General features: G+C 36.3%; 1 protein-coding gene across 2 annotated transcripts in view; it reads left to right on the top strand.

The window, feature by feature from the left end:
• The window catches only part of UBR2 (ubiquitin protein ligase E3 component n-recognin 2), a 130,557-nt gene that overhangs the window by 88,067 nt on the left and 27,102 nt on the right, over positions 1–15,388 (top strand). For both annotated transcript variants that reach the window (XM_008573183.1, XM_008573182.1), the window contains exons 26-36: positions 1,472–1,574; positions 4,388–4,497; positions 4,608–4,688; positions 5,072–5,250; positions 6,309–6,508; positions 8,715–8,808; positions 9,786–9,947; positions 11,422–11,525; positions 12,187–12,265; positions 14,492–14,640; positions 15,027–15,082. In XM_008573183.1, coding sequence (XP_008571405.1) covers positions 1,472–1,574; positions 4,388–4,497; positions 4,608–4,688; positions 5,072–5,250; positions 6,309–6,508; positions 8,715–8,808; positions 9,786–9,947; positions 11,422–11,525; positions 12,187–12,265; positions 14,492–14,640; positions 15,027–15,082 — 1,317 coding nt within the window. The remainder of the gene's footprint in view (positions 1–1,471; positions 1,575–4,387; positions 4,498–4,607; positions 4,689–5,071; positions 5,251–6,308; positions 6,509–8,714; positions 8,809–9,785; positions 9,948–11,421; positions 11,526–12,186; positions 12,266–14,491; positions 14,641–15,026; positions 15,083–15,388) is intronic.

Raw genomic sequence — 15,388 nt, 5'->3', positions numbered from 1 at the left:
TTTGATTGGTATTGGCCTTTGTATATGCAGTACTCCAATACTGGTATAATGTGCTATTTTTTACATATGTTTTTTGTTTGATTCTCTCAAAAAAAACCTTGTGTTCACCAATGCCTATATTTTGCAATTGAAGAAATAGCTAAGTGGCAAGTCTAGAATCTTGTTAGTATTTTACTTTATAGCTTTAATGTAAGTCTCTTACACTGTCTATTTGAATTCACACAACAATCCTATGAATAGATACAACTTTTTCCATCGTGCAGATAAGGAAGACAAATTTCAGTGAGATTCAGTTAATTTCCTATGTTACTCAACTAGTACATGACATAATAACAATCATTCAGTTAATAGAGAACCTACTCTGTGCCTTATTCTGTACTAGGCACTTTACATACAGTATTTGTAATCCTCAGAACTCTAGAGGGAAGCTGTTTTTCTTCTATGTTAAAGATGATGACATAGGTTCAGAGGGGTTCCTTGAGGATGTATATCTTGAAAGCAGTAAAGCCAGGATTTAAGTGAAGTCATGTCTTTTTTCAAAGTTACCAGTTTTTTATTGTTTCAGCAGGCTCAAATATGTCATTGGCTAAGGTGTGTGTACACTTACACCACCCACCCATTTAAAAACATATATAAAATGTAAAAGCTGTGTTATACTAGAGGCCATCAGTATTATGAGCAAATGATTTTGGGGAAATGATGGAGAAGAGAGGAGTGAACGGTTTTTTACCTTATGTTATACATTTGCTTCATGTCATTCAGGCTAACCTAGTTTTTCCAAGTCTCTGATAACCACAGTCACCCTATGTGGAAGGAAAGATACAAAGACACCACACACTTATCTCCTTCAAAATTAGGGAGCAGGATAAGAGCTGTAGAAGTGCAGATAGGTTCAATGTAGTCATATTTTCTTAAAGGTCTGGTAATGAATTTTTTGTGAGATATACTGAAGAACTATAAGCATCTTTATAAATTATATGACATTGGAGATAAAAGTATGTTTCTTTCTCAAATGATTCAAATGAAGACTAAGATTTAGTCCTTAGAGAAACTGAACTAGGTAGTATCATAGACTGGATAATTGCACGATAGATGCTTTCAGGTTTGTAATTATTTGGCCACTGAATCTTAGATTTTTTTTTAAGTCTGTAGTGTAGGTATGGAATAACACTGAAAATTATATATTATATGAATTGCTGGTGGTAATTTTCACTTACCCTAAGGATGTGCAGTTGAAATTTCTTCCTTGCTGAAACAGACAATTTTGTTTTCCTTGCCAAGAATTCTTTATGAGAAAATGAACCTCAGACTTTGAATTTAATAAAAATTAGTACTTTGAATTTTTTTATTACATTAGTCTTTAATAGTTTGATTTATCTTTTTTTAATATTCAATTCTTTTTTTTATTTCTTGTAAAAATATGTACTTGATTTTTTTTTAACTAAAAGTTAGAAAACATGTTTTATTTAAGGTGTTACATTTAATTGGAATGGCACTACAAGAAGAAAAACAACATTTGGAGAATGTCACTGAAGAGCATGTAGTAACATTTACCTTCACCCTGAAGATATCAAGTATGTATATACTTTTTACTGAACTAATTCAAGATATAAGTGATTTTAAGTAGTCACAATTAACCTCTTTTATTTGTTTATATAGTTTCTAAATGGGTAATAATGAATTAAAGTATTTGAGGCTATCTGTATTCATCTATGTTTTTAAGGAACTATATTAGATCATGATATGTTTTTATAAAAATACTTAGGGCCTATACATACTTGAAATGCATACAATTTTGATTCATAAACAGCAAAATTTAATGAGGAGTCCTTAGTTTGAAATTGGTATAGCACATACATTTAAACTCTAGAATACACTTTTAAAAACACAAGTATGCTGTCAGGATTTTACTTTTAAATTATTGCTGTTATCTTATAAAAATAAGATTCTACAGTTTAGAAAATTAGCTATAGGGGATTGGATTATCATTTTATATAAAGTAATGTGACCTTTTTTTTAGAAAGACAGGGAGATGTTTTTTCTATCCGTTTTTTTAAAGTCATATAGAGACAGGTTGAAAGAGTTGTACAGTAGACATCTACATACATATCATCTAGATGCAGTAGTTAGTATTTTGCTAAATTTGCTTTTATATTTGCATACTTTGAGCCATTTGTTTTAGTCCTCATAATATTTGACCTCTTAAAGAAAAGCTTTTGGGCCGGCCCCATGGCTCACTCGGGAGAGTGCGGTGCTGGTAGCGCCGAGGCCGCGGGTTCGAATCTACATAGGGATGACCCATGCGCTCACTTGGCTGAGCATGGTGCAGACAACACCGTGCTGAGGGTTGCGATCCCCCCGCCGCCCCCAAAAAAAGAAGAAGAAGTCTTAAAGAAAAGCTTTTCCTTTATTAATTTTCAGAATAAGCAGTTTGTCTAATAGTTTACCTACGATGGTGGCAACTTTGAATCAATTTTGTTTTGGGTTTTCTATTAAATATTACTTGTGGATTTTTATTTATACAGTGTTTTATAGTGAATTATAATTATTCTTTCTTTTTTTCCATTTTTTCTCCCCCCACCCCTTTTTGTTGTTGTTGTTGTTGTTTTCTGGCAGCTGGCCAGTAAGGGCATCCAGACCCTTGACCCTGCTGTTACCAGCACCATGCTCTAATCAAGTGAGCTAACTGGCCAGCCCTGTTATTCCTTTCTCAAATTGTGCCAATTTTGGTCAGTGGGAGTCTCTTCAGTTGGGTTCTGTGTCCTTTTCTCCCAGCCCTGTTGGTAGTTGAGCACCACTTCACTTTCTGGCACAAAAGATACCTCAGCTCATCTTGTACTTTCCCTGCCTCAGACCTGCAATCAACCATTTGCTGAGATGTTTTTAAAAGATGACCGGTAAGGGGATCTTAACCCTTGACTTGGTGTTGTCAGCACCATGCTCACGCAGTGAGCTAACCGGCCATCCCTATATGGGATCCGAACCCGTGGCCTTGGTGTTATTAGCACCGCACTCTACCGAGTGAGCCACGGGCCGGCCCTGAGATGTTTTTAAATGAATTTATGGTGCTATGATAGGAGTTTATAAATTCCTTGATTGAAAAGGACTATTTCTGTAACTTTGTTCAGTGACATTTCTTCCTAAATGGAAATGACTATGAGAATCCTAGGCTCTGCTACCGGGAACTGGGAGCAGTGGGGAGGGGGTGGCATTGAGCAGGGAGGAGGTAGTCTTGTTTGCTGCTTGATCTCTAGTTTTACTTTTGCCCTCGTCCAAGTAAGTGGGAGGAAGAGGGAAATTACCGTTCCCCACTGAAGACTCTTAATCTTGGGTGTCAGCCTTCTTCTACTCTTTTCTCTACCAGTAATTTTTCTATGGATATATATTGTGTCTTTTTCTCCAGTGCTTTTTACTTTAGGATACTTTACTCTGTGATGTGACATAAACATTTCTGTGGTTACACAGAAAACTCCCCTAATTTCCTTCACTAATCATTATAAGATGTCCAGTTCTCTCTCACTTTCTCTCTCTTATTTTTTTTTTTTTTTAAATAATCATCATTTTCTTTGGGCATTACTTCTTTTCTTTTTCTTTTTTTTTTTTTTTAAGTAATCATCATTTGCTTTGGACGTTATTTCCCTTTAAACATTTTGTATAATTAAATACACTATATTTATTTGCAAAGAAACCTCTCCCTTATCTAGAGTCAGATCCCTAATGCGCAACCACAGAATTTTATTTATTTATTTTTTTTTCTGTCGGGCAGTTCCGTTTATTACCACACAAGCACTTCAACCACAGAATTTTAGATTTGGAAGACTATTAAAGATCACATAGTTCAATCTCTTCCCCTCGTAGGAAAGAGGACCATTTTGCCAGAATGGCAGCACCTAAATCAAGAAAATAAAAAATTGGACATTTCTGACTACAAACTGAATTGACTAATATTGTATTAAATATACTGTTGAGAATATGGACTTGACTTTTATATATTCTCCTCAAATAAAGAAACAGTTCATAGCAAAAGAAATTTATTTTATTTTGAATATATCTTAATAAAGAAAAGATCAAAGCAAATAGATAGATTTATACACACATGTACCCCCATAACCCTAATTTAATTTCTTAGACTTGTAAAATCTCAAGTAGACCAGTCTATTTTAGCTAAGTTTTTATTTAACTTTGCTAGAGATTATGTTAAAATAATCCTTTGATATAAGAAGTCAGTTTTCAGTGCTTAAAGAATTTTAGTTGTTAACTTGTTTGTAAAGTTACAAATATGTTGCATTCTTGAGAAGTATTGAAAATCATTTTATCTCCATTTATCGAGAATAAGCACTATGAAGTGTAAGCTGTTGTTATTGTACCTTTTATTTTTCTGCCTTAGAACCTGGTGAAGCACCAAACAACACTCCTAGCATATTAGCTATGCTGGAAACACTACAAAATGCTCCCTACCTAGAAGTTCACAAAGACATGATTAAGTGGATATTAAAGGTAAAATTTCCTGTATTGCTCTGCTTTTTGTGAGAAACATTAAATATTTGTTATCTGTACATTACAATAGTGTTTCACAGCTTCAGGATAACTGATACTTTTTTTCACAGACTTTTAATGCTATTAAGAAGATAAGGGAGAGTTCATCTACCAGTCCTGTGGCAGAGACAGAAGGAACCATAATGGAAGAGGTATGAGAAGGAAAGTATGATAATATTGAAAAATTGTAGGAAGTTTAAGTGTATGAAAAATTGAATTTATTTTCAATAAGTTGGTAGTTGGTATTATTCATAGCCATTTAGATTCCAAGAAACGTGCCACTATTTCATATTTATTTGTCGTAGCTATTTTTTGATCTGCCTCTTTTTTTTTTTTTTTTTTTTTTTTTTTTTTTAGCATGTTGGGTTAAGAACCTTTTCTCTAGTTTAATTAAGGGAGATTCTGTAGACTTCCGTGATGAAAAAAATAAGTGAGATTGTAGAATAGTTTTTAATGTCTACAATTAAATATATTTCTGCTTTGGAAAAAATGCATTTAGCATCTAATGGTCTAATTGAATGAAGCATAATTTTAGACTTCAAGAGACAAAGACAAAGCTGAGAGGAAGAGAAAAGCCGAGATTGCCAGACTGCGCAGAGAAAAGATCATGGCCCAGATGTCTGAGATGCAGCGGCACTTTATTGATGAGAACAAAGAACTCTTTCAGCAGACATTAGAACTAGACGCCTCTACCTCTGCTGTTCTTGATAACAGGTAAAAAAAAAAATTACAATTTTTGGGGCCAGCCCGTGGCTGACTCGGGAGAGTGCGGTGCTAGTAACACCAAGGCCACGGGTTCGGATCCCATATAGGGATGGCCGGTTCGCTCACTGGCTGAGCGTGGTGCTGACAACACCAAGACAAGGGTTAAGATCCCCTTACCGGTCATCTTAAAAAAAAAAAAATTACAATTTTTTAATCTCTTAACCAGTGGTTCTTAACTTGGGGCCATGTTGCTTTTTTTCCTAATAAATACGCTTTTAATTCTAAAGTAATTTAGTAGAATTGATGGGTAAATTTTGTGGCCTCCAGTTAGAGGAATGAATCTTAGAAAAGATAATTCATGTGTACATCTAAAATGGTACTTTATAGAGAAAATCCTTGATATTCATGAAAGAATGAGAACAGTAGGTCCAGTTCCCTGAGTTCTGGCATTGGTTTTGCATATTGGATTGCTGTGAGGATTAAAGGAGATGGTTTTGGGGCCGGCCTGGTGGCGCACTGCTACAGTGCGCCGCTTGGGAGCGCGGCGGCGCTCCCACCGAGGGTTGGGATCCCACATACGGACCGGTTCCCGCTCACTGGCTGAGCGAGGTGCGGGCGCAACACCGAGGGTTGCGATCCCGTTGCCGGTCCCGGTCCAGTACGGGCGCGACACTGAGGGTTGCGATCCGTTGCCGGACACGAAAAAAGACAAAAAAAGGAAAAAAAAAAATAAAGGAGATGGTTTTGACACATATGAAAGACTTTTGGTGATTCACATCATCAAAATCACGTGTTAAATACAACATATCTGGAGTCTGCTGTTTTGTGATAATGGAAAAATTTCTTAGACTTACTAATTATAGGGCTGGCCTGTGGCTCACTCAGGAGAGTGTGGTGCTGATAACACCAAGGCCACGGGTTCGGATCCTATATAGGAATGGCCGGTTAGCTCATTGGGTGAGCGTGGTGCTGACAACACCAAGTCAAGGGTTAAGATTCCCTTACCGGTCATCTTATAAAAAAAAAAAAAAAACTTACTAATTATATTTATAACTTTTTTATTGCAGCCCTGTGGTTTCAGATATGACACTTACAGCATTGGGCCCAGCACAAACTCAGGTCCCTGAACAAAGACAATTTGTTACCTGTATATTATGTCAAGAGGAGCAAGAAGTTAAAGTGGAAAGCAAGGCAATGGTCTTGGCAGCATTTGTTCAAAGATCAACTGTATTATCAAAAAATAGAAGTAAATTCAATGATGATCCAGGTAAGTTATAGCTAGATCCTCATCCTCCCTACTAATAATGATTGCCAGTTAGGATGGTTGGTATATATGGAGATTTTATTAATCTAATAATAACTCCAGGGCCGGCCCGGTGGCGCACTGCTACAGTGCGCCGCTTGGGAGCGTGGTGGCACTCCCGCCGAGGGTTCGGATCCCACATACAGACCGGTTCCTGCTCACTGGCTGAGCGAGGTGTGGGAGCAACACCGAGGGTTGCGATCCCGTTGTCGGTCCCGGTCTGGTACGGGCGCGACACTGAGGGTTGTGATCCGTTGCCAGACACGAAAAAAGACAAAAAGGAAAAATAAATAAATAAATAATTCCATAGGCTTGGTGGTATCTTTGGCAGATTCTTTAGGCAGAATCCCCACTTGACAAATATGGAACCGTTCTAGAAGGTTAAGTACCATGCCTGAATCACACAGTTGATAAATAGCAGGGAATCAAAGAAAAGCTTTACTCTGTGATGTGACATAAACATACTTTGGTACTTAACAGTTTTTCCCACCCTTCAACAGACTTGTAAACTCCTAATAATTTGCTGACACACTGAAATAACAATCAATAATTATTTTGTCTCAATGATAGAGCCAGAGTGGAATCTCTTGAACAACACCACGACTTACCTATGTGAGAAGCAATCTTTGAGCCAGATTCTGACTTAGAATAGTGATACTACCACAGGTTCCCCAGAAAGCAGAGTTTGAGATAGAGATTACTGTGCAGGATGTTTATTGGGGAGAGCCTTGAGACAGACATCTGTGGAAATGTAATTGTGAAAAGAGAGAAGCTGAGCTATAATGCAGTTTCCAAAAGGCCTCAGCCAACCCCATGGGAGATCTGGGAGCTGGTTGGCTATTCAGAATTGTGCTGAGTTGGGGTGAGGGGTCTGGGTCTTATACCCTGACACTGATCATTGACTGCTTGTGGGCCACCCTGGAGAGAGGTATGACCTTCAGTGAGGCAGTTTTCCCTAAAAGGGGGATGACAGTTAAGTTCTCTCTTCTAACAGCTGAGAAAGTAAGTCATTCCTTCCTGCAGAGGGATCTGGACTGCACATTATTGTGTCTACCACAGACACCTTTATGTTTCTACTCTTAGGCTTGTTTTCTATGTGCATAAGCCTCAGTAAACCCAGTAAACTTCTTGAGAGTAGGAACTGCATCTTAGGAATTCCCAAAGCACTTCTTTAAACAGTGCCTTTCACATTGCAGGATTGAAAGAAGGTTTGAGAACCCCAGTAGGTCACCTACTCTCTATAAGAAAAGTCTTCACAGTGTGGCTTTCAAGCACCCTATTTATAAAAGATTGGTCTGCTTTATTTTAAAAATCGGTCATTCGAACTAGGTGTTTTATAAATTTCATTCCAGGCCAAAGACAAAGTTGCTAATTTTATTTAATTTGTTACTTCCTGAAGAAAGAAGCTTTGGCTATAAGTTGATTTTCCAAATGCTTTCACAATTTTTATCATTAAAGATTTTCATTATGCTGTGACATTTGCACTGTTCTAGTATATGAAACGTATTAAAATATTAACACTTAAGTAATTCTTTCTATTCTTAAGATTATACTAATTTACATAGGGAATTCAAAAAATTTCAGAAGAAGCCAGGCTTGTCTTCGTTTTTTATCTCCTCTGAATATAAAAATTAATACCAAAAGAGAAGACTGTGAATTACTTTTTTTTCCTGTCTGGTGTGGTATGGGCTTAGACATTTTGTTGTCATATTGGCAATTCTCTGCATGAATGTCTTTAAGCAGACTGTCCTCTAGGGAGCACCCCATTACTGCCAAAACATCTTTTTTAGTAGAGATCATTGTGACCCACTGCCCTGAACATAGCAGCCAAATATCCTTTTGACCTTGAGCTCAGGGCATGATGGAGGGAACTTGAATCTTTCAGTACTCTGAAAGTGTGAAATGTTCAAAAAATTGTTCTTAAATACAGAGTTTCTATTTCAGTTTACAGTTCAGTGATATTTAATTAATTTGCTCAGGGTGATTAAAATTAGAGTTCTGCTTTCTAAATCCAGAGTCTTGCATAAATTATTACTCAAGTGAAAGGAATAAGTTAGCATTTCATTTCAAGTTTACATATCTTTATCAAGGTTTTCACAATTTAAAGTTGCACATTTCTTATAGGAAAATTAAATGCTTGGTTTTTGTTTTGTTTTGTTTTCTAATGCAGAAAAATATGATCCATTATTCATGCACCCTGATCTGTCTTGCGGAACATACACTGGTAGCTGTGGGCACATTATGCATGCCCATTGTTGGCAAAGGTAATTTTTATTCTCAATATTAGTCAAGAGAAGCTTATCTGAAGGTTCAAAATTGAATTTTTAAATAAAGGAAATTCCATTTTAGAAAAAGGGAAAACTAAAGATATTGAAGGAAAAACTCCATGTTATTGCCTAATAAATAACAAAAATGATTTGCTTTGTCATAGATGTAAAGGAGTGACTTAGAAACTTCTTAGTATATCAAGTATATTTATTAATATAGCTTTGTATTGAAGTCTTCTCTTTATCCCTCCAAAGTAGGAAGTAGATCTGTATTAGCTAACAAACTGGATAAAGAAAAGGGTTTTTACAGTGGGATAAAAACCTAGAAGGGTAATGTTGTCTTTTTTTCAGGTCCAGGGTAAATAGCTCTTGGTGTCAAAGGTGCTAGTACTTGCTTTGTTACTTCCCAAGGTTGTAATAGTTCCCTGTGCAAAGATGGGATAACCCTGAATTTGTTTTATCTTGGTGCCTTCTATGCTTCTGCAAAACCAGCAAATCGATACTATTATATACTAGCACTGCGCTCACTGAGTTACTGTGAACTGCCCCTGACAAGTAGCCACCAGCCCTGGGGAATTGACCAGACAGCACTGTCACCAAGAATTTTCTGTTGCTACTGTATTGTGAATGCTTTTTTACAAAGCATTTTTTTTCTCCTGTTTTATAACTCTTAATTCATTTTAGTATATTAAAACACCTCAGGGCCGGCCCGTGGCTCACTCGGGAGAGTGCGGTGCTGATAACACCAAGGCCCCGGGTTCGGATCCCATATAGGGATGGCCGGTTCGCTCACTGGCTGAGCATGGTGCTGACAACACCAAGTCGAGGGTTGAGATCCCCTTACCGGTCATCTTTTAAAAAAAAAAAAAAACCTCAAAAATCATAATGCCAGTGTTAAAAAACATTGAAGCTTGTGACTCTCATTGAAATTAATTGTCATTGTTTTTGATACATCATGTTCTCTAATTGTAAAGGTATTTTGATTCCGTTCAAGCTAAAGAACAGCGAAGGCAACAGAGATTACGCTTACATACAAGCTATGATGTAGAAAATGGAGAATTCCTTTGCCCTCTTTGTGAATGCTTGAGTAATACTGTTATTCCTCTGCTGCTTCCTCCAAGAAATATTTTTAAGAGGTAAGTTTTGGCTTATAACACCTTATAACAAAGCAATAGTTTGCTTTGAAGATAATGGAAAATTCACTCTAGGTAATTGCATAATATTTCCCTGATACTTTCCAAACTTTTTATTTAGTCATTTTTTTCTAGCAGACCTGTGGAGTATGATTTTGGTTTTTAGAGAGGAACAAGGCCAATATTTAACAGTTTCTTAGTCACCCATAAATACTGTAGAAGATATAAAATTCTTGTGTATTCATGAAAACTACGTATCTTCTATATTTCTAGGGACTCTGCTCTTAATATCTTCCTCCTTTTCAAGAGATGCTCAGTAAACTGATAGCAATTTACTGGCCAACAATAACTTTAGGAATCAGGCCAAAAAGTGAAAATCTGTTGGTGTGTTTAAAAGGGAAATTTCTGTCATTTCATAGTTTTTAGGATAGTCTCAGTTAATGGGAGTATTGGACATATTCGTTACAAGTATCAATTTGATACTGTCTGCTATTCAAATCTAAACTTCATTTTTCAGTATAGAACTATGCTGTCTACCTTACATGCACATATAAGTACTAATTTAAGTTTCATGAATATATATCTTCTAGTTCTGTGCTTATTAGATGGATTCAATTTAAAGCAAAGTCAGTTTTTTCTCTTTAATTTTAGTTCAAACTTTAGTGTCTTAGTCTATAATGCCACAAAATGTTCTTAAGATACTAGTAGATTTGAATGTAAGCTCATGCTTTTTAATCTTAAAAGAGTATCTGTATAATGGTGCTGACTTACTTCTGCATTTGAACTGATAAAGAATTTAATTATTGTTAGCTCAAGGCTTATCTTTGTATGAGGATCAATTACCTTTGTTGGATTTTACCTGTCACTTCGGTGGTTTAGTTTTTGGTTTTTTCCCATGAAGGTTAATTATGGTTTAGTCATAGTTGAATACAGTCATCAAAAGAGCACAGACTTTATAGTCTAACAGAGCTGAGTTTAAATGCCAGCTCTGTTTCTTAAGGCCTTCCTTAGTCAGGTTTCATAGCTCTAAACCTCGGTTTCCTCATCTGTAAAATGGGGACAGCAATACAACCTATTTTCATAGGAACATTTTGAGGGTTAAATCTAATACTATAAGATGCTGACAATAAAATGCCTTACTAATTGCTTAATGAGCACTAATAAAGCCCATAATAAGCACTAGATAAATATTAGTGGCAGTGGTGATCGTGGTATTTAAAAAATTATAGCAAATTCCAGTACTGAAAAAAAGCGAAATTTTTAACAATGTTATTAACATCATATTGACAATATATTTTCATTTCCATTGGCCAGTATCTATTCTGATTTTTTTTAATGCAATATATTTTCTTCTAGCCATTTTTTTTAAATTTTTGAATTATGTCTACAATATTATGTGATCACTTAAGGAGTCTTTTGTAACTTAAAATTAAGCAACAACAATAAAATGCTAAACATTGTCTATAATCTTTCCTAGCAGGTTAAATTTTTCAGACCAACCAAATCTGACTCAGTGGATTAGAACAATATCTCAGCAGATAAAAGCTTTGCAGGTTCTTAGAAAAGAAGGAAGTACTCCTAGTAAGTTCTGGTAATCTGTTTTCATTTTTCTCTAAAAGTCTGAAATCACTAGGAGATGTATTTACAGAAGACATTGTTCAAAAGTGAAACCTCCTCTTTAAAAATTTGACTTATCTTAATTTTCTTTGTCTTAATAAACTAAATTTGACTTTACTGCATTACTTCCTGTGCCTTGAAAACACACATACTCATGTGAAGTTCATAAATCCTTCTCACTTATTCTCCCATTTTATTGAAGAGCTGCTGGGATTGGGGGAGATGTAACTGAGAGTGGAAGAGCTAGCTTAATCCTTGGTAGAATAACTCACTTTATTATTGGCATAACCAAGGGCTTCCCAAGTTTCATAGACCATGCACTGCACTTACAACCTTGTGGGAATGTAACATGAGCAGGATTTATATCATTGGTTTTCGTAGAAACAAAGTAGAGTGCTTTTCTTTTTGTTCTAGTGGCTATCCTATGAGGAAAAGCATAGGTAACTGAAGAATGTGTCTTGGTCAACCAGAGTAATAGTATTCATGCTTTGTATTATGTTATACCAGTCCTTAATAATGGGAATTTTATTTCTTGTTGTTTTTTAATTTCTTTGACATACGTGACTGAAAGTTATAGAAATATTGTGATCTGTCGAATAATGGTATAAAATGCCTGTTTCTGTAGATACTGCCTCTTCAGATAATTTAGAAAATATGGATGAATTTCACTTCCCTGAAGGGTTCAGGCCTGATTTTCATCCTAAGTGAGTATATTATTTTATTCCTTTTAAATTTGGCCCATTTGAAATGAAAAATTAAGTCAGCAGTTAGTAGGAATATTAATTGGCAGCTTAGGGAGCAAAATGTTAATAGGATGCTAATCTTAAATTCTTAAGTTTAAGCTTTACAGGTTGATGTTTATTGAGATATACTGAAAAAACTCTAAGAACCATGTGGCATGTTTAACTCTCACCAACCTCTCTCAGCCTGTGTTGCTGACACCCAGCCATATCCCTTTATCTTGCTCTCTTGACACCATTTTATCAGTGCATCTAAATTGAAACTGCTCAGCTTCCCCACCAAATCCTATGCTTCCTTCTGACTTCCATATTTCTATTTATGAACCACCAAACTCTTAGTAACCCAGGATCAAAACCAGAGTATTTTCAGTCCTGTTTTACCCCATAGCCAATTACTTACAAAGCATAATATAGATTCCGAAGCTAGACTGCTTGGTTCAGTTTCCAGCACCACTGCTCATTCGCTGGGCTACTTTGAGCAAATTGCTTGACCTCTCTGTACCTCAGTTCCCTCACCTGTAAAGTAAGGGTAACTCATAGGTGTTTTTAGGATAAAGTGACATAGTGGATGTAAAGCCACCGGAAGTTGTGCCTGGCGTGTACTAAATAAGTCAATAAATATAGAACTGGAAGACTTAAATAGAAATCAGTCCTGTGCCTCCCACACTCCCCCTCCCAACCCCCAGTCCTGTCATTTTGTCTCTTCTAATATTTATTTTCATATTTCTAACTAACAGTATCTTCTTATTGACTGGTAAATTATTTAATATTTTTGGTTAAATCAGTTGTCAGTTTTTACAATAAATGTTTTTACTGATATGAGTTGTGTATTATTTCCTTTCTTGTACAGTTTTATCTTTCCGATGGTTAACCTTGTGTTTTTTGTGTACGCGGTTTTCTATGTATGTATTTCTAATTTTTTTTTTTAAATGGTGCAGTACTGTCAGATACCTAATAATAGCTTTTCCAAGTGCTCAGCGCTATCCAATGATCTTCTGTCCTGGGGCCTTCCCTCTCCCCATCACAGCCTCTGTCCTGCACCAATCAGGACAGGGCACAGCTGTCACCCTGAGACTTCCCTTGGCCATGCTCCTCTTGTTTTCTGGATTACATATCTTCCTCTTTCTTAATTTTCTTCCTTTTTTGCATAGGTGCATCCTCCAGCAAATTCCTAAGAAAAGTTACCTGGATATTAAATTTACGTGGCTGAAAATGTATTTATTGTATCCATACGCTTAACTGATAGCTGGGTATAGAATTCTAGATTAGAAGTAACTTTTCATCTAGATTTTGAAAGCATTGTTTTACTAACTTCTGGCATCCATTGAGAAAATAATGCCAATCTGATTCCTGTTCCTTTGTAACTTTATTACTCCTGGAAACTGTTGGGATCATCTCTTTATCCCAAGTATTCTGAAATTTCTCTGATATTCCTTGGTGTGTGAATCTTTTTTCATTCATTTAGCTAAGTTTTTAGTAAACTCTTTGAATCTGAATATTAATGTCCTTCACTTCTAAGAATCTCTTATGTTGTTTCTTAGATAATTTTCTGTTCTTTGAGACGCTCCTACTGTTAGCTCACTGTTCATCCTCGTGGACTGATACTCTATTTTCTGCTTTCTACATTGTCTCTGTTTTCTCTGAGTTCTTTTTTTTCTGCTTGTTTGTTTTGGTTTATCTATTTGATGCTTTCTTTAAATGTTTATTGGTCCTTGAGTAACTAAGAATAAGGTACTAAGAAGCTCATTTCTAACCTGATGAGCAGCTTGGAGCTTGCTGACTTGTGAGCCTCATAGTAAGGGGATCCAGCCACCACCAGTCTTTTACTTGAAAACACCCAATTGTCAATGTGTGAACGACTTTCCCCTGCAGATTCTTCACTGGAAAAACTAATCTCTGTGGCAGTTGGTGTACATTGCTGATGTTCTCAGGATGGGGAGGAGGGTCAAGAGTCTCATGCTTCGCTGTGTAGACTTTCACCTAATACCCCAAATACCCCTAATACCCCAAAGAACATAACTCCTCAGGCGGAAACCTTTACATATCTCTAATTATCCCTTTGCATACACCTATCTCTAGATACATGTTAAGTGGTTCAATTCCATTATAGCAAAGAGCTGCTAAGAAACTGAAGCATTTGATTGATGTAAGCACATTGTTTTGAGCTAATTCTGTACATGTTCACTTCAGGAACCCTTATTCTGAGAGCATAAAAGAAATGTTAACAACATTTGGAACGGCTACTTATAAGGTGGGACTAAAGGTTCATCCCAATGAAGAGGATCCCCGTGTGCCCATAATGTGTTGGGGTAGTTGTGCATACACCATCCAAAGCATAGGTAAGAGATTTACAGTTGTGTCCCTCTTTAAGTCACAAGCATACATTGATATAAATTATGTGCAGAATCCTGTTTTTAAGTGAAATGTTTAAAGTGGGCAACAATATGAAGAAATATTAAAAATACTTATAAGCAGGAAATGTATTCTACTGGCAAGTACTAGATTGACAGTTTATAAATTAACCACAGCAACAGAGTTCATTTTGGTGGTGGTTATAGCCTCTTGTCCATCAAAGGAATGTGTGTTCATTTTTACATTTCATCCAAAGTTAATTCTTGTGAAATGACTAAAAGATTTTGAAACTTGACAATATTGTGCTTTCTGCAGAAAGAATTGGATTTTTTACTTTATAAAACTTACCATCTTAATCCTTTTTAATCTGCAGAAAGAATTCTGACTGATGAAGATAGACCATTGTTTGGTCCTTTGCCTTGCAGACTGGTAAGTTCTCAGTTTGCAAAATTCATGAAAGGGTGGAAGAAAAATTAGTTGGTTCTGTTTATTTTAATCTTACAAACTTGAAATCGTTATTTAACCGTGTGTTCACTCCTTTCATAGTAAAACCCATTTTCTGTAAGGATATTGAAGAAGTTTGTAGTTTAATTTTTCTTTAAAAGTTAAGGTAGGGGCCGGCCCGGTGGCGCACTGCGCTAGTGCGCCGCTTGGGAAGCGTGGAGGCGCTCCCGCCGAGGGTTCGGATCCCACATACAGACCGGTTCCCGCTCAGCCGCTCACTGGCTGAGCGAG

This window comes from Galeopterus variegatus, unplaced genomic scaffold, assembly GCF_000696425.1.
Source record: "Galeopterus variegatus unplaced genomic scaffold, G_variegatus-3.0.2 Scaffold887, whole genome shotgun sequence".
In the NCBI taxonomy this organism is placed as follows: Eukaryota; Metazoa; Chordata; class Mammalia; order Dermoptera; family Cynocephalidae; genus Galeopterus; species Galeopterus variegatus.
This window is presented reverse-complemented; position numbering and strand designations above follow the sequence as displayed.